Source organism: Coptis chinensis, chromosome 6, assembly GCF_015680905.1.
Source record: "Coptis chinensis isolate HL-2020 chromosome 6, ASM1568090v1, whole genome shotgun sequence".
NCBI lineage: Eukaryota > Viridiplantae > Streptophyta > Magnoliopsida > Ranunculales > Ranunculaceae > Coptis > Coptis chinensis.
The window spans coordinates 55,146,224-55,165,694 of NC_141461.1; the positions used below are offsets into that span (position 1 = coordinate 55,146,224).

Genomic DNA, 19,471 nt, shown 5'->3' on the forward strand with positions numbered 1-19,471 from the left:
ACAAACCTTTTGTGTGTTTTAGATTTTTTAGACCTTCTAGATTAACCGCAACTCAACCTCACTCAAAAGTATGATTAATTCTATTTACTCTATCACCCACCCTATTGCCAAATGGAAGAGTCTCTAATTGTAAAAGTCTCTAGACAACTCACTTTTTCAATTATTCTTTTTAGATCAAATTTACACTTCTCATGTTTTGCATTTAACCTCTTAGCGTCTTCCAAAATTTAGAATCTAACTCCAAAAACATAAAAAGTAATAATTTAGCAATGATATCTAAAAAAAACCTCTCAATATTTTTTTCAAGGCCGGATATCTAAAAAAAAGAAGTGTACATTCTCATACTTTAAACATTACCATTTCTTTTCACTAGCAGTGCTAAGTTTGTTGAAATATTCTATTATATATATATATATATATATATTAAAAAAAACTTAAAAAAACAAAGTTAATAAAAAGATTAAGTGAACATTTTTTTTTCGTGACACTACAAAAAAATCTATACTCTTATTGAGAACTCTATTTGTAGTCTTCAAAACAACATCTACAGTTATTTTTCAACAACTCCTATGATGAACTAATTATAAAACAGAACTTGAAAGCAAATAAACAAATTATAGATTGTTTAAATAAATGAGGAATAACATTTAGTAATATTAAACAAACAAATCAAAGTCTTATAAGAGAATTATGTTTTCATCAAGAACATATCACCCCCGACCCAACAGCAAATACACCAAACAGCCATATAATTAGTAAAGAAATAGAGTTCAAATTAAAAGCAAGTAAAAAGAAAAAGAAAGGAGCATCCTTAAGTATAAAACTCGAGATAGATGAATCATGAATGTAGAAAGAGAGAGAAGGAAAAAGGAAAAGAAAGCTTGCTCTCCTGGCAAAGTTTACGAATGGCGAGCTCGTCCTCGTCTTTAGAGAATATAGAAACTATAGATCTGATGACGGAGCTTCTTCGACGCATCAAGTGCTCTACAAAACCTGATAAACGCCTCATTCTCATTGGTCGGTAACTCCATTTCCTCGATCAGTGGTGTGGATTGCATGATTGTTAAAAAAAAATATTTCCAAATGTCTGTCAGGTCCACCTGGATCTGGGAAAGGAACACAATCACCATTGATTAAGGACGAATACTGCTTGTGTCATTTGGCCACTGGTGATATGCTAAGAGCTGCTGTCGCTGCTAAAACCCCTCTTGGCCTCAAGGCTAAAGAGGCTATGGATAAGGTATAACCATATCACAATATATTTTGTGTCTATATATATTGGTGGTTAAACATGGGTCATGACATCTCAGGGACAACTTGTTTCCGATGATTTGGTTGTTGGTATAATTGACGATGCCATGAAAAAGCCCTCATGTCGGAAAGGGTTTATTCTTGATGGGTTCCCAAGAACTGTAGCTCAAGCTGAAAAGGTCCGACTCCTTTTTGTTTCATTCCCAACTTAATTGTTTTCTTCGTGGATCTCTAGTTACGTGTCCTCTTATTTCATTCTATGCAGCTAGATGAGATGCTTGCAAGGCAGGGAACTAAAATTGACAAAGTACTCAACTTTGCAATTGATGATGCAATTTTGGAGGAGAGAATCACTGGTCGTCGTGTCCACCCTTCAAGTGGCCGCAGTTACCATACAAAATTTGCACCACCTAAAGTTCCTGGCGTTGATGATGTAAGACTGTGTTTTTTTTTGTCTGCTATTCAGAAGTTTTGATTCATAAATTACTAATTGTTAATGCAGAGAGCTTGGTATTCTAGATGACAAGTTTTTCATTAAACTAATCATCTCAGGAACTTTAGTGAAAGACAACATCAATACAATACCTCTTTCTCTCTCTCTAGGCTTAATGAATATGGGATTACATGAGTAGTGAGTGGATGAATTACTATAGAAATATGCTTTATAAAGTTCCCAAGTCTATTAAAAAGAATCATTTTAGGTGGTGGAACCATTCCAAAAGTCACCCGGGATGGTTCCGCTACTTATGACTTTAAGGTGAAGATGTAAGTATATAACTGTTTGTAGAAGATTGGAATCTGTTTTTCTTATACACGTACGTTATGATAGGCATATGACTCCAGAAGATCTTTTTAATGCCTCTTGCCCAGTTCTGATTAATTATTTTATTTGCACAATAGTCTCTTCCAGCTTTATGCCCATGAATCATACACTACTAACTAGTAAGCAGTATCTTCCGGTGCTGAAATACACATTTTAATATGCCATTGCTACTTCCTTGTCAACACTATATATATTCTTTTTGTCTTCGGAAGGTACATAAGAATTTATTTGCCAAAATTAGTAATTTATGCCGTGAGATGGTGATCGAACTCGTGTCGTCACCAGAAAGCGGAGATCAAAGATTGAAAAGGAGGTGAATACCGCCTGGAAATGGAGAAGGGTTTTGCGCTTTGCAAAAGGGAAGAGAAGAAAGTAAAAGAGTGGAAAGACCTGGAGAGTTAATTTCTTCTCATTGAGGCACTGGAATTGAGAGGAGGAGAAAGACAATTTTCTGTTCTCGCTAAATTGATTGAGAGATGAAGAGGAGAAGAAATGAGAGGAAGATAAAAAGAAGTCAGACATGAAGACAAGAAACAATACAACGTTTTAACAACCCCCCTCCCCACCACGACCAAAAGCCACTTGGTCTGCTCGTTCCAGTTTTAATTAGAAAGTGATGAGGTAAGAGATACAATGCAATGCACTTTTCTAAATTTCCTGGATTCTGGAGTAGGAACTTATGACTCAGATCGAGTTTTACTATGAAGGATTTAAGTATTTCACATGAATCGTTTTTACAGAGGAATATAAAGGTCTTAAAGCCTATTAATGCTACAAGATTCATTGTTCACATCTAATCGTGTTTGGTAAGTTACATAAAACTATACAATATTCACACAATTGAAATGTAATGTTTGAATGGGATATGGTGTTACGAATCTCTCTGCAGTGTAATATAGATATATTGGTATCATATCTTGTGTTTTAGGGGTTTTGACTTGAATGTATTAAGTAGTTTTGAAGGGAATTCGATCTGCACAAGGTTACCATCTGATTAAAGCATCTTTATGGTTGGAGAATCATTGGATTTCCATAATATAACCATAAAGGGCCTTCTTTGTTTTTGGAGCAAAATATTTGTGGATTTGAGAAGTATTTTCTTTGAGCACCTTGTGGCGAGAGGGTGAAATTTCGTACAGACTCTTGATTGGTAGTCTATATGTTGTACAGTGGTTTTTGAGGATATTGTTTTTCATCTTCTTTTTTTGTTGTACTCGCAAGTTTTCTCGATCTACTTATTTCACTTTACCGATCAAAGAAAGGAGATTAAAGCATCAAAGAAAGGTAGAGCTATATGCCTGTATGCATGGAGAGCAAGGGTGAGTACGCATGACACAAACAAAGACACCCACCAAAATGACCAAAACCATGAACACACTAACAACAACAGCCCCATCAGCCACTTTATCACTAACCATTAGAATGATCTTCATAGTTATCAATCCAAGCAAAGTCATCGTATTTAACAATAAGTGTGTGCAAATATGTGGACTTACATTTTGTTATAGACTAGACTGAATACCCTCCTTGAGGTTCAAATTTTGCCTTTACAGTTTTGCCTTCTGTTTTCCTTGCCCACTTTTGCAATTTAGATTTCCTAGCAGATTCCCGTGTAATATTTGGTCACATTAAAATTATATTGGTATTCTGATGATAGGTCCTCTTAGTCTCCCTTCCTAGTATTCCCTAGTACAGGACATCCACAGTCCCCTTTTTGAAAGAAGTCTTTGGATCTTTCCACTAGGAGAAGTAGTCAACCTAGGGCAGGAATCAACTTAGCCAAACTCTGGCTTCTGTATTTAGAAGTTTCAGTGTGTTAGGACTCTTAGGCGCCAAATTGCATGAGACCACTCTTCTTGCTAGAGCGATGGTTTAATGATTATGGTTTTCCGTTGCAGCTTCTGATTATAATTAAGGCCGGGTCTGATAATGTTTTGTATTGCACCTAGTTTTACGGCACTGGTACTCTCTACCTCTAAAGGAGGAATCCGAGTAATTATTTATTTTGTTTATTTATTTTCTCCTTTATGAATATAAGAACTTAAAATGTACATTTACTTGTCTATTTCCCTAAAGGTCACAGGCGAGCCTTTGATCCAGCGGAAGGATGATAATGCAGCGGTTCTTAGGTCTAGACTGGAGGCATTCCACAAGCAAACTGAGCCAGTATGTATGCTTTCTCGTCAAAGTTCATTTAAACCTGTTCTTGGAATTGATGTTATGGAATGGACAATGGTCTTTTTTGGTTTCCTAGATTATAAAGGTATTTGTCGTGTTCTAATTTTCACATCCTTTTTGAAGTTCGGAAGTTACTCAGATTTGTCTTGACAGTTCTTTTCCATTTACGTAGTTTAACTGCTGAAATATTCTACCAGGTGACCAGTCATCGTTAAAATCATCCACTGGTTCTTCCAGAACTAAATAATTTTTTGTGAATAAAGAAACTTGTAAACATAGCCACAATATCTTGGCTCTAGATTTATCATTGCCATGCCTCCCTCATTATCACAGGATTGCAGCAGCCTAGGATGTTCCTTCTTGTTAATACCTTCTGTTGGCAGACTATCTTCAGTATTTATTCTTGTATTTTCTAGTCAACTAAGTTTTAGGGGGTACTCAATGCTTCACTCCATCGCTGGGAATTTTCAGTCTTGTGCTTTGGCTAACAGGGTTTTTTCCTTAATTATGTCTGATCCAAGATTCCACGTTGTGGATGACTCCCTATCCTTGAGATCATTTGTGTATTTATCCCTGTTGTGCATCTTTTTTTTTACCTGTTGTTAGTAGATCCTCTCTACCGACTAACTTCACCGTATGATATTACTGATACAAAGTCTCTTCCAAGAACCAATTTTCTCAAAACACGTTAATTTGCTCTTAGGATCCTTGGGTAGGCTAATTATTTGGGTGTCCTCGAGTTTTTAACTAGGATAATGAGACGTGTTTCAAGTCAGTCATCTACGATTTGCAGATGATGCCATTGGATTTCTAGCAGACAACGCTAAGCGCGAGAGATGTCTAATGGGTCTTGAGGGTGTTAGTCAGGCTTTACCACAGCCAAACCTAAGGGGCACATGGTGCCCTCACAGATCTCATCCTAGCCCAATAGTGTCCCCACCTTAGCCACCAATAAGCCCAACAACAGCTAGGCTTTATGCAGTCAGAAGCGAGCCTAGGTGCTAGTGGAGAGCCTAACTATAAGCGCCGCTGGGTGTTCTAAACTCATCTGGGCCTAGGCGATTGCTAGGGCCTGGTTCATCTGCAATATGACTAACCCTGGTTGGTATCATATGTATTCTTTTGTACTTAAGCTTTAAGTTAATTGTAAGATGCTTGTGGATTTATGAACAGATGAAAGTGTGATTACTTGTTTCGTTGTGTTTGTGTATTGGTAGGTCATATGCATCACGTAATAAACTTTTTTTGCATGATTTCAAATTTACAACTTATAGAGAAAACAAGACTGGAGAATTTAGTACTAAGAGGAAGGGGCCATTGCTAAGCGATCGCCCTAGGCTCTAGTCTCAACCTTTGCGCCTTAGCCATCTCCTGCACCTATTTCTGCATAGTCTGGGCCCCATCTATGGTGCAAGATTTCAACTCAGAAGGTCTTGGTATTAATAAGGGGTGAGAGCCACTATTGGAGCATTGCTTTGTTGCTACTTAATGTGGGACCAATTGCAGTGCCGTCCACATACCTAACAATCTCCACGTTGGACCAAAGCTACCCAACCGAACCAACTTGTCACGCTTGACCGCAGTCAAGCCCAGGGACAACGCATGGTACCTTCATGGCTCTGACACTAGATTAATACGGTCCCCGACCTTAGCCACCATTGAGAGCAACAGCAGCTGATGAGCCTCTTCATGTATTGGAGTATTGCGTTATTCCTATCAGATGTGGGGCTGATTGCAGTTCAGTCCGCGTACATAACATCTTCAAGGCTGTCTCAAGATTGAAAATCAATCTCAGATGCCCTGAGAGGTCCCTATGGATATGGTGTAAGGAAAGGCATTATGAGGGTGATGGGAAGGGAAAGAATTACTTTCTGGAAGCACCCTGGCCTGTAAGTTTGGACATTGCGGAGATTTCCATACTTCGTGTTACAAAGCAGACAGAAGAAAACCTTCCCATTCAGAATTCTCTGTTGAGGAAAAGGAATCTTTCTGAGCTTTAGCTTCGGCAGTCTTCATGAGGTTCGAAGTTTGATATATTGTCTTTTTTTATCGGTTTGCATCCTCATCTGGTATTAGTGAGGTAGCCCCCTCTCTGGGCTCCTTCTCAGGTTAAAAGGAGATTTTTGGTGTAGGCCTGGTTGCTATCATTTTGGGCATTTGGCTGTGGGGAGGAACAAAGACATAATTCCAGATCATAAGACCACCCTTTTACAATCTTTGTTATTAAAAGGATTATATCTCTTTGGTGTAAGCAGCAGTAGGATTAGGAGGACTAGACCTCTCTTAGGCGAAATTATAACCTGCAGACCAAACCCATATGCGTCCCCAAGTCTCACAACCACTCGGCGAAATTTGCATGAAACATTCAAGAGGTGACACTACCGTATCTTTAGTTTCTTGCTTTTCGCTTTCTGATATAGTAGTTCATAACCATATGATGTTAATACTGGAAATAAGTCACAGAAATAAACAGGTTATGACCATCAAATAAGTCAAGAAAACAAACAAGGTCAAGTTAGATACACGAGTAAATATGTTTGGCTATTTACAAAATAGCTTACTAAAATTGAGAGTGAAAGGAATACACTTCATGACCTGTCTTCTTGAGAAATTGGTCACTATTAGCTTATGAAAGTACTTGCTTCTGGAAAAATAATAATTCCAGTCTTCTTTTGTAAATGATGCTTGGAAGTTAAGCAATCAGTGTTCGTAAAATGTCAACGCGTCACTTGCTGAACGAATGTTGAAACTTGAAACTTGTAAGTTATTGCGGATTCATTTTAAGATTAATTGATCATGGTAGAAATTACTTCTCCCTGGTAGGTGCCACGGAAGAACAGTTAATGTATTCAAATATTGCGCTAGAATTAGACTCTGCTTTTGAGATTTACTTGTTATGCTATGTGTTTCCCTTACCCCTTTAAATCCTCAGTCCTGCTGCTATACCAAGTTTCAATTCGAACATTTACTATATGGGCAAGGAAGAGAAGAAAAATGACTTTGAAATCTCAGCCATACTAATTGATGTGAGCAGACTTGCTAGTCACTTGCAACAAAAAAATTTAGTCATGGATAATATTGCCTAAAATGTTAATGTTTTTGTTTAACATTTGATGTTATTGGTGATAAAGTTGAACTGGTAGAAAATTTCAGATAGAGTAGGCCATTAAAGGTTATTTTATCATTGAAAACGCAGGTAATTGATTACTATGCCAAGAAGAGTGTTGTTGCAAATCTTCATGCGGAAAAGGCCCCAAAAGATGTCTCTGCTGAGGTTGAGAAGGCACTCTCTTCGTAAGATTGAGGCACACTTAGTTAACATTTGTGGATATGTGCTCGAATTTAATCCTATATACTGTTGGATCAGCTAATCCTTTTTGTTCATCTGCCTCATTTGCCAACTGAAAGTGCTGCTTAGTTCAGTGAGATTCAAAAAAGTCAGAATTTTGTATATGAACTTTGTTAGTGTAGATTCAGGCATTAGCTTTCCTATAGTATATTCAATTCTCCTAGTGCTAAGCTTTGGATTGGGGTACAAGCGTTCTAAAGCTCACGAGAACATTCCTTTTTCTTAAACAATCTCCATAAAAATCATTGAATCGATGATACTACTCGGAACCTTTGAACGTCAAAATTCTGTGCGAAGTACTATTTATTGGTGTATGTGTTGTCGATATATGAAGAAATGATGAAGGGATTTGCTCCACCAACAGGATCTATTAAACTGAATTTTGATCTAGCTTTTACAGACTCGTGTCTTATCTATGGTTGTGTGAAAAAGTGCATGTGGCTGTTTGGGAGGTTTCAGAGAGGAGTTGATAAATTTAGCTTGACATGTGAGCTTTTGACAGCGGAGGTTGGCTATTAACAAAGCACTGCAAATGGCTGGGTCAATACTGTTTCTGAAGGGGATGATGCTATACAAGCTATGGATAGTTGGTTTCCGAGGATTAACGATAGTGTCTGGACTGATTGATGTTCCACCTATGTCGGCCGACTGCTGACCGAGTGACCAAGTAGACTAACTGTAGTGGGCAAATATCGTACTTATAAATGTGCTCATTTCAGTATTTTGAAACTCGAGATATTGCCATAAACGGTAGATCTCGTGGGTATTTGAATTGTGTTGAAGGTAGAAGGCAGGAAACGAGGAAGAAAGACAAGGGACATGTGTCAACAGCGGATTGGGTCAAGGCTAATTGAGAGGGCTATATAAAGACTGGAAAAAGGAAAAAAGGATTCATTGGATTCAGACTACAAAAAAATTGTAAAAACAGGAGAGAGAAAGAGAGAACCAGAGAGAAATTGTCAAGAAGTTTATCATCAATCAATAAACACATCGCTTTTCTTCAATTATTGTAAATCTTTCATTCATATCTTCATCATGAATTGTGTGAACTAAGAACATTAGTTAGAAGTAAGTGTTCTTGGCAATCACATTGGCGCTGTCTGTGTATCTAGAACAAGAAAATTTCCGATTTTTTTCTTCTAAGATCCAAAATCCAAAGTTTTCTATAGATTTGAGTGAAGGAAGTGTGATATAAGAGTTTGAATTTGATTACAATGGCTCCTAAGAAAAAAGCAAACAGCAAAAGAATGGAGAACGATAATCAATCGGATACAAAAAATACAAGAGCTTCAATAAGTCGAAGGGAGATGGAAGCAAATATGAATGTGGAGGTGTCGCTTCAGGAAGTGTTGGAAAGATTCAAAGAAGTAGAGAGGCAGAATGTTATTTTACTAAAGGAGAATCAAGAGATGAAGAAAGGAGAATCAGGGTTGAATAAAGGAGGTCCAAGTAATGTGGTTAGAGATTTTCAGGAGGAAGAAAGAGGAGGAATGTAGTTCAAAATTGGGTAGTCATGATATGGGAAAGGCATCAATAAGAAATGAGAAAGGGGCAAAAGTATCGCCAGTAGCTGAAATGCCGATTCCACAGCCTATCACTAAGGAAATGATACAAGAAATGATGTTAAAACAATTGGGAAATCAAGTGCTCGAGAAGACTTCAGCGTCAATAAGAAAACTGGCGGATGATGTTAGTAGGAATCCGATACATCAAAGTATCGAGATGATGCCTATTTCGCCGAAGTTTAAACTGCCTAAATTCACTCAGTATGATGGGTCATCGGATCTGATGGACCATCTCTTCGCGTACCGGCATCAATTTTCGATATATGAGGGAACTGCATATCTGGATTCATTGCTATGCAAATCCTTTTATTCAAGTCTGAAGGGGAAGGCATTGAAGTGGTTCTGTTTTTTACAAGAAGGATCAATATCATGCTATAGGGAGATTGAAGAAAAATTTCTGACCAATTATGGGCATCAGCGAGTGAAATGAAAGCAGGTATCCGCTTTGTTCCAACTAAAGCAAGGAAAGAAGGAATCTCCAAAAGGGTTTTTGTCGCGATTCAAGGCAAATGCGCAGTTAGTAGAGCATTTGGATGAGTTAGAAATGACAGCAGTAATGGCTTTTCAGACAGGGCTCATTCCTGCATCCGATATGCACAAGTATATGCTTCGAAAGGATATTAAGACTTTGAGAGAACTCTATGATAAAGCCGAGAAAGACGCAAGCAAGAAGAAGGGTGTGTTTTATCGCCTTTAGTTCAACCTGTGTTACAAGTGTCTGAGGCAAGCAACTCGGCCAAAGAAGAGACCCATCATAAATCCGATAAGAGAAAGTTGAATGATTCTTACTCGAAATCTGAGGGTCAACCTTCACAGAAGAAGAAATTCGAAAAAGTCATTAAGAGAGGAGTTGGATCCATCCAACTATATCGCTATTAATACTACATTGGAAGACATCTTGAGAAGGGTTGGGAAAGAGCCTTATTTCCAGCATCCGACTCACAAGCCTCGGGAGATAGCAGATAAACCCTTTTGTAATTTTCACATGGTAAAGAATCACGAGACGAACAAGTGTCTTCAATTGCTCAGGGAAGTAGATCGATTAATGAAAGATGGAAAACTCAGGGAGTTTAGAGCTGATGCTAGACCAGAGGTGGCGGCGGTGATGAATGATAAGCCTTTAGGGGTGATCAATATGATATATAAGGGGGTTATCCCACAGAAGAAAATCATAAGGGATAAAATTCGAAAGATATCGACAGTTAAGGAGGTGCTGGAAGTAAATGTGAAGCCGATACCAGTAGACCCTGCTCTCATATCGGCAAGTATACTTGAAACTATTATGTTTGTACCTGACGATTTGCCAAAGGTAATGTTACCTCATGATAATGCTCTGTTGATTACATTAAGAATATCAGGATATAATGCGCAAAAGATATTGGTGGATTATGGTAGTTCCGTCAATATTCTGTTTGGAAAGCATATACAGGCATCGGATTTGATGAGTCCCATTTAGAAGAACCACATTTTAATCTGTTTGGTTTCAATGGAACCTCAACAAGACTAGCCGGGGAAATCAAGTTGCCAGTAAGGGCAGGCCCACAGACTATTATGACTAAGTTTATAGTCATAAAACATCATTCAGATCATAATACTATTTTGGGAAGAAAATGGATACATGCTATGAGAGCAGTTCCAAGTACTTTTTATCAAGTTATCAGATTTCCGACAGCGCATGGGCCACATGAGATAAGAGGCGACCAGTCAGAATCTGAGAAGTGCAATTTTGTTACCGTGAAGGGTATGATGAAAAAAAAGAAAGTGGACACTGGGGGCGTCTCGGAAGTCGCCAGATAGCAATTAATGGAAAGTTCATCTCCGAAACCCAATAGCAAAAACCATCAGGAGGACTTTATATTCATATCGGAGATGAAGATAGAGCCCGAGATAATTCCAAATAAGACAATGGAAGAAGTGCAAAAGATCAATATCGGGCAAGACAATGAAAGTTGCTTCACTTTCATTGAAAAGAGATGAGTTCAGAAATCAAGAGTGATTTGATCTAATTTTTAAAGAAAAATAAAGATATATTTGCCTGGTCGATGGCTGATCTTCTAGGTATCGACCTTCAGATATGTTCCCATAAGTTGAATATGCAAGGAGCAACCCCAGTTCATCAGCGGCATAGAAGGGGTAGGTCGATATATGTGCAAGCAGTACAAAATGAAATTCAGAAAATGCTAGAATGTGGAATCATCAAAGAGATTTATAATTCAGAATGGGTTGCAAACATTGTTGTTGTCCCGAAAAAGAATGGCAAGGTTCGGATATGTGTTGATTTCACAGATATTAACAAACAATGCCCGAAGGACTATTATCCGATGCCTAGAATTGATGAACTGGTGGATATAACAGCTGGGTTCGAATTGTTGAGTTTCTGCGATGGTCATTCCGATTATTTCCAGATTATTATGTCAGTATTAGATCAATTGAAGACAGCATTTGTTGTTGAAAGGGGTCTTTACTGTTTCATTAGAATGCCATTCGGGTTGAAGAATGCAGAGGCAACATATCATCGATTGGTGGAAAAGATGTTCAAACATCTGATTAAGCATATTGTGGAAGTATACATAGATGATATGGTCATCAAATAAAAAAAGGCGAGTAATCATGTTCAAGATTTAGATACGGTGTTTCGAATATTTCGACAGTTCAATATGAAGCTTAACCATGAAAAGTGTACTTTCGGGGTAAGCTCAGGAAAATTTCTAGGATATATCGTCACAAAACGAGGAATTGATGTTAATCCAGATCAGATTCGAGCTATCCAACAGATGCCTTCGCCCAATACAAGAAAGCAAATTCAAAAGCTTACAGGCAGAATTGTAGCTCTCAATAGGTTTATATCTTGAACTTTCGATAGATGTAAACCTTTATTCAAACTGTTGAAGAAGAATACAAAGTTTGTATGGGGTGAGGAATGCGAACTCGTGTTCACCGAGTTAAAAAAGTATCTGCAAGAAGTACCAACTCTGATAAAACCAGAAGAAGACGATATGTTATTCTTATACCTCACCGTTTCGGATTTCTCTATTAGTTAAGTACTAGTCAAAGTGGAAGATGGAGTTGAGCGACTAGTGTATTTTCAATCTAAAACAATGCTCGAAGCTGAAACTCGATACTCAATGTTAGAAAAATATGCATTAGCTCTCCTATATTCTACTCAACGGCTAAAGCCTTATTTTCAATCCCATTCAGTAGTGGGCATGACAAATCTTCTTCTGAATCAAACCTTAGCTAAGACAGCTAAGTTGGGAAGAATGGTGAAGTGGTCAGTTCTTATTGATGAATTTGGGATTGAATATAGGAATAGAGTATCAGAGAAAAGCCAAGTTCTAGCGGATTTCTTGGCAGATTTTCCTGCAAAAGATGAAGATTGGAAGGCTTAAGAAGATAATCTTCTACTGTTACAAGAGCCTGATAATGCAATGGATGAGGACGATCCTTGGGTTGGCACAAATGGATGGAGGCTCTTTGTAGATGGATCATCAGGGCAAAAAGGATGTGGTATCGGCGCTGTTCTGATAACTCCAAAAAACCAAAGACTCGAGTCAGCAGTTACTTTAGGTTTTCATGCGTCGAACAATGAAGCGGAATATGCGGCTCTAATAACAGGTTTGGAGATGGCTAAATCATTAAACGTCAAAGACTTATCGGTCTTCAGTGATTCTCAGTTGGTGATAAGCCAGATCAATGGAGGATATTCTGCAAAATGTGATAACATGATAGATTATCTGAATGTGGTGAGAGTAAAGCTCAAGGATTTCAGGAAGATTATTTTTCAGCATCTCGAGAGGGGAGAAAACTGACATGTTGATGCATTGGCATATGTAGCTGCTATGCTCGAAAATGAGGAAGGTCGTTTGTTGCATATCGGTGTTCAGCAAACTCTAAGTATTAGTATAAAACATACAGAGGTGATGGAAATAGACACGCTGGGGGCGTCATGGTTGAGCGATTATATGCTGTTTTTGTCAGAAGGAAAACTACCAACAGATAAGAATAAGGCTAGAAGGGTAAAAGGAGGAGGCGAAAGATATCTATTAATTGACGATCAACTGTATCGAAAAAATCCAGGAGGACCACATTTAAAATGTATATCGGCAAAAGATTCTCAGAAAATTATTGCAGAAATACATGAAGATGAATGTGGGAATCATTCAGCAGGAAAATCGTTGGCAAGTAAGATTGCAAGGTAGGGATATTTCTGGCCACAAATGCGGAGGGACTGTCTGTGATATGCAAAAAAGTGTATCCAATGTTAGAAGCATGGACATGCCATTCATGTGCCAGCAGAGGAGTTACACTGTGTCTCGAACCCGTGGCCATTTGCTTTATGGGGGATGGACATTGTGGGTCCTCTAGTACCTGGAAAAGGGAAGAAAAGATTCATGTTGGCAATAATTGACTACTTCACTAAGTGGGTAGAAGCGATAGCCTTGCAACATGTCAAAGAGTAGGACATCATCGGTTTTCTTTTTGAAAGAGTGGTTTGCCGATACGGATTGTCGTATGCTATTATATCGGATAATGCTCCTCAATTCATTGGCGGTAAAGTGAAAGATTTTTTAGAATCATACAGGATTAAACACTTTACATCAGCACCTTACTACGCTCAAGGGAATGGGCAAGCTGAAGCAACAAATAAGACTATTATGGACACCATCAAAAAGAAGCTGGAGGATAAGAAAAGGTTATGGGTTGATGAGTTAAACAGTGTGTTGTGGGCATACAGAACAATGCCAAGAGTAGCAACGGGGGAATCGCCATTTACTCTAGTTTATGGTATGGAAGCAGTGACTCCAGTTGAGATGGTAGTATTGACATCAAGGACAATGCTTGTAGAAAAAAGGTTGAATGACTAGGGGATGCAGGCAGAAGTCTTGAATTTGGAAAAGAGAAGGGAGCAAGCAAGAATGAAGCTTGATTCCTATCACAGGTAAAAAATTCAGGCAGCTGAGAAAAGCATTCAATAAGAAAATTAAAGAAAGAAATTTCCAAGAAGGTGACCTAGTGCTGAAAGAGGTTACATAGGCGACAAAAGAAAAGGGAGCTGGAAAGTTATCGACAAATTGGGAAGGCCCATACATTGTCCACAAGGTGGGGATAAATGGAGCGTACTATCTAAAGAAAGCTGATGGTGAATTGCTAGCAAAGCCTCAGAATGTCAATAATCTGAAGGTATTCTATCAATAATGTATTTTTCAAATTTTATGGGGAAATGAGCTGTGTAGCAGGAATTTTCAATTCAATACAAATGGATTCAATTTTCAAATTTCAATTTTCGTTTGAAAATATATGGTGTTATCATATGATAAAAAAGTCCTGGTATCGATAGAAATATTGATATCAGGCATATCGTCAAAAAGTCCTGATATCAGAAACAGTGGCAGATATCAAGTATAAAAAGTCCTGATATCGATAGAAATATTGATATCAGGCATATTGTCAAAAAGACCTGATATCAGAAACAGAGGCATATATCATACATAAGAAGTCCTGGTATCAATAGAAATATTGATATCAGGCATATCGTCAAAAAGTCCCGATATCAGAAACAATGGCAGATATCAGGCATAAGAAGCCCTGGTGTCAACAGACGTGTTGGTATCAGGTATATTGTCAAAAATCCTAGTATTAATAGAAATGTTGATATTGGGCATGGGAAGTCCTGATATCGACAGACGTGTTGGTATCGGGCATATTGTCAAAAAGTCCTGATATCAAAAACAGTGGCAGATATCAGGCATAAAAAGTTCTGAGGTTGACAGAAATATTGATCTCAGGCGTATTGTCAAAAAGTCCTGATATAAAAAACAGGGGCCGATATCAGGCATGAAAAATTCTGAGAAGGACAGAAAGGATAATATCAGGCAAGATATCAACAAAGGATGATGCATTAAAGATCATTCGATAATAAAGGTATGTTGCAATGCTTTATGCTTGATGATAATAATAACAAAGGTAAAATTTGATTTTCTTTTGATCGCTGATATTCTAGTCTAAGTATCAGCAAGTGTTAGTATCAACGATACTCTCCTTTTTTGTTGAGGGTATCAAAAATATGATTTTCTGTTAATACAAGGCTAAGTATCGCTGATATTCTAGTCTAAGTATCAGCAAGTGTTAGTATCAGCGATACTCTCCTTTTTTGTTGAGGGTATCGAAAATATGATTTTCTGTTGATACAAGGCTAAGTATCGCTGATATTCTAGTCTAAGTATCAGCAAGTGTTAGTATCAGCGATACTCTCCCTTTTTGTTGAGGGGATCGAAAATATGATTTTCTGTTGATACAAGGCTAAGTATCGCTGATATTCTAGTCTAAGTATCAGCAAGTGTTAGTATCAGCGATACTCTCCTTTTTTGTTGAGGATATCGAAAATATGATTTTCTGTTAATACAAGGCTAAGTATCGCTGATATTCTATTCTAAGTATCAACAAGTGTTAGTATCAGCGATACTCTCTTTTTTTGTTGAGGGTATCGAAAATATGATTTTCTGTTAATACAAGGCTAAGTATCGTTGATATTCTAGTCTAAGTATCAGCAAGTGTTAGTATCAGCAATACTCTCCTTTTTTGTTGAGGGTATCGAAAATATGATTTTCTGTTGATACAATGCTAGTATCGTTGATATTCTAGTCTAGGTATCAACAAGTGTTAGTATCAGCGATACTCTCCCTTTTTGTTGAGGGGATCGAAAATATGATTTTCTGTTAATACAAGGCTAAGTATCGCTGATATTCTAGTCTAAGTATCAGGAAGTGTTAGTATCAGCGATACTCTCCTTTTTTTGTTGAGGGTATCAAAAATATGATTTTCTATTGATACAAGGCTAAGTATCGTTGATATTCTAGTCTAAGTATCAACAAGTGTTAGTATCAGCGATACTCTCCCTTTTTGTTGAGGGGATCGAAAATATGATTTTCTATTGATACAAGGTTAAGTATTGTGGCTATCGAACATTGGAGTCTCTGGTGATATGATATTGTTGATACTCTCTCTTTGTATCAGCAATATCTGCAAATACGAGCATATCTGCTTAATATATATAAGTAACAATAATGGCAAAAGGTCATGGCAAAAAACCATGGGAATTTAGAAAGTATAGCAATCAAAAGGTATCACTTGTTTGAAGAATACAACATTTGAATTAAAAAGATTATAGTCTAAAGGAGAGGATTGTTGAGAAGGGCATCGACATCAGTTAGATTAGTATCAATGTTTTGAGCGGCATCAGGAGTAATCTGTGAGGTGGTGGTATCAGTCACATCAGGATTAGAGTGTTTTATGTTGCCTTCTTCATCATCAGAAATCATCCCATTTTCCACAAGAACGTGACGAGGAACAAAGGGTTTACAAATATCCAGCTTGTCGCCTAGAGAATTTACTGCATCCATGACAGTGTTGTACTTAGCATCAGCAGCTTCAGAGGCTTCTTCATAGTTCTTTCTTTCGGAATCAAAGTCTTCAAGCATTTTCTTCACAACTTCTGCATGTTCAGCCAGTTTATCCGATAAAGTCTTCTCATCTTTTTCAAATTGCAGCTTCATATCAGTTTTCATTTGATTGATTTCCTTTTTGAAGCCGCTCGGGTTAATCTATCGAATTCTGATTGCTGAGAGTTCATTGTTTTTCTAAGACGTCCGATCTCGCACTCTTGTTTATGAAGCAAATCAAATTGAGCCATGGCAAGCACTTTCGCCTATAAAAATATCAAAAATAGATAAGCACAAAGTAAAAGGCGAAATCGGTATGAAATTAGAGAAGACAAGACATGAGTACCTTCTCCATGTGATCGCAATACTGAGTAAGGCGTTCAGTGGGATCCACTTTGATAGCAGCTAGCTTGTCTTTAGGAAGGATACATCTGCTAGATAATGCGACACCCAACTCATCCTTATTAGTATTTTCAAAAAGCGAGGCTGTTAAAGGGAAATCACTGTCGTCAATAAAGCGAAACACAGGGCTGAAGAGTTGGCTGGCATCGGCTGACGGAATAGAATCAAGGTTTTGACCATCGGCAAGTCCACTCTCACCCCATGCATGGGTATTTCTTTTCTTAGAATGAACAGTAGTAGTTGAAGGAGGGAGGGAGGTGTTTTGCTGAGAAGAAGTAGGAGGCTTGTTCTTAGTAGCAGTAGAAGTATGCTTATCAGGAATGGAAGAAGGGGCCGATTGTGTGTCAGCATCAGTTGGTGCCGAGGTCGGTTCAGATGTTTTCTTTTTCCCTTTTTCAGATAAGTAGCAACCAACGTTATTCGAGGAGCCATATCTGTATACAATAAAATATGCTGATTAAATATATTTTGTAAAATCGAATATTCATAAAAGTCAGGAACCTCTTCTTTAATCTGAGGAAAAAGATTGGGAGTCATGGCACAATCGTTATATAAATACTCAAAGAAACTTTCAGGAAGTTTAGGAGGCAGTTCATGCAAGGCAAAGGAGGATATGAGAAAGGAAAGACCGTCTGTGGGATTTTTTAAAGAAATTGAGTGGGAGTTAGCAACTGACCCATCTTTTGAAGAGCTTGATGTTTAAGTACATAAAGAGGTGCGCGATAGTTTGAGATATCAGGAAGAGGAACAGTAACTTTGGGATTCCCTTCTTTATCAGGCCCCATTTTAATATTGACATCTACTTCAGTTCCTTCTAAAAGCCTCAGTACTCTGTCTGAGTTTCCACGGCTTTTCGCAAAATGAGGAAGAAGAACTGAAAAGGCACAAAGAAGACTAAGGTTAGGTAGGAATTCCGATATTCTTAAGATAGAAAACAAATCAAAATGAGGATATACTTGAAGAGTTGAAGACTTGATGTTTCAAAGGAGGATTTGTTGGGATATCGACACTTTCCCAATTACCCATAACAACAATCGGATACTAGGTCCACTGTTTGTCGCTATTACGATTTTTTCGAAGAATACCCCTAATGTTTCTATGGGTATGTTTTTTGGGATAAAAATATCCGATAATCTTTTCACAAAATCTATAGTGCATAAGAATATCGGATAGCCTAATCCGGTCAGCTTCATATCTATCGGGAGAGAGGTGGCTATTGTAATAATTACAAACAAACATTAACCTCCAGAAGTTACCCATACCCTGACCAGGGGAAATATTCAGATAGTTCAGTACTTCACGATCGAGATTGGATAAAGAAAATCTCAATCCAGCGGCGAGCTGGCCAATAGTAACAATGATTCCCTCTTTGGTACCACTCTGACATTGAGTAAAAACCCGATTACCAGCATAAAGTTGTAAATAAAGGGAGGAGGGAATTTGATAGGCGGCTTGAACTAAAGCTAGGTTTGGTCGCTTGATGAAAACACTGCAAAGTCCATCGCTCCATCGACTGGTATCTTCACTAGTATCGCGCTCAGATTCAGAGTTACTGGTTTCAAAGGGATGGTAGGGAATGCCTTCTACAACATAAGATAGTTCCCAAGAAATCTGAGTCCGAGATTTATTGGTTGAAGTGGAAGCAAAGTTTTGACTGTGAGGTTTATCATCAGAAAAGATATCATCAGAAAGGATATCATCCAATATGGTGTCCTCAGAATGGAGGCTAGCATCAGAGATGGTATCTTCACTGGCCATTGAAATAACTATACACAAAGAAGGGAGGACAAAGGTATTTTTAATATCGTCAATTCAAGATTTATAAAACATTATTAACATCATAATATTATAACGTTGGAAATATCGATACAAAGATTAGAGCATTGGAAATGCCGATGTAAGGGTATATACTGGAATAACATAGTATTGGAATATCGGAAATATCGTGGTATATGCCAATAGATAAGCCAGAACAAACAAGGAAATGCAAATAATGTTATAAGTAAAAAGATTCAAACTTTTACATGCTTTGGAGTTTAAGGTAGTAATATATATCATTGCACAAGCAGTAGTACACAAGCACATTCAGATTTACGAGATTCAAATGTCAGAAACTAAAGTTAAAAGAAACTATTGTATCTATTATTAGTAAAATAAATATTTCAAGGCATGCTTTAGAAAGTTTAACAAAGTGTAGGACAAAAGAAGCGTACCTTACGGTTTGCAAGAGTGGTGGGTTTTCAAGAGAACGAATGTAATCTTCTGGGAAGTTGAAGAAGAAGGAGACCAGAGTTTGGTGTTTAGAAGCGTACTAAAGAAGCTAAAGAGGGAGAAACGGGTCAGTTTTAAATTTATAATCTTGAAACATTAGACCGGGTGGTTATTTGGGCCCAAGGTTTAAAAACTACTTGATGTCGGATATAATCGCTTCTCGAAAAGTTGAAATTTAAAAGGAAATTTCAAA

General features: G+C 37.7%; 2 protein-coding genes across 4 annotated transcripts; both read left to right on the forward strand.

The window, feature by feature from the left end:
- Positions 1 to 481: 481 nt before the first annotated feature.
- On the forward strand, positions 482 to 7,703 carry LOC147493652 (adenylate kinase 4-like). 3 transcript variants are annotated; one of them, XM_086565119.1, is made up of 6 exons: positions 482 to 1,017; positions 1,095 to 1,240; positions 1,311 to 1,430; positions 1,517 to 1,684; positions 4,151 to 4,240; positions 7,449 to 7,703. In XM_086565119.1, the coding sequence occupies exons 1-6, from the start codon at positions 834 to 836 to the stop codon at positions 7,548 to 7,550; spliced, it is 810 nt and encodes a 269-aa protein (XP_086421245.1). In that variant the 5' UTR covers positions 482 to 833; the 3' UTR covers positions 7,551 to 7,703. The 3 variants fall into 3 exon arrangements, with proteins under 3 accessions (XP_086421245.1, XP_086421244.1, XP_086421246.1); XM_086565118.1 differs by having other exon boundaries at positions 704 to 1,017; positions 4,151 to 4,337; XM_086565120.1 differs by having other exon boundaries at positions 705 to 1,017; positions 4,151 to 4,244.
- Positions 7,704 to 9,944: 2,241 nt separating this feature from the next.
- On the forward strand, positions 9,945 to 10,622 carry LOC147493653 (uncharacterized). Its single transcript, XM_086567895.1, has one exon. The coding sequence runs from the start codon at positions 9,945 to 9,947 to the stop codon at positions 10,620 to 10,622; it is 678 nt and encodes a 225-aa protein (XP_086424021.1).
- The last annotated feature ends 8,849 nt before the right edge of the window (positions 10,623 to 19,471 follow it).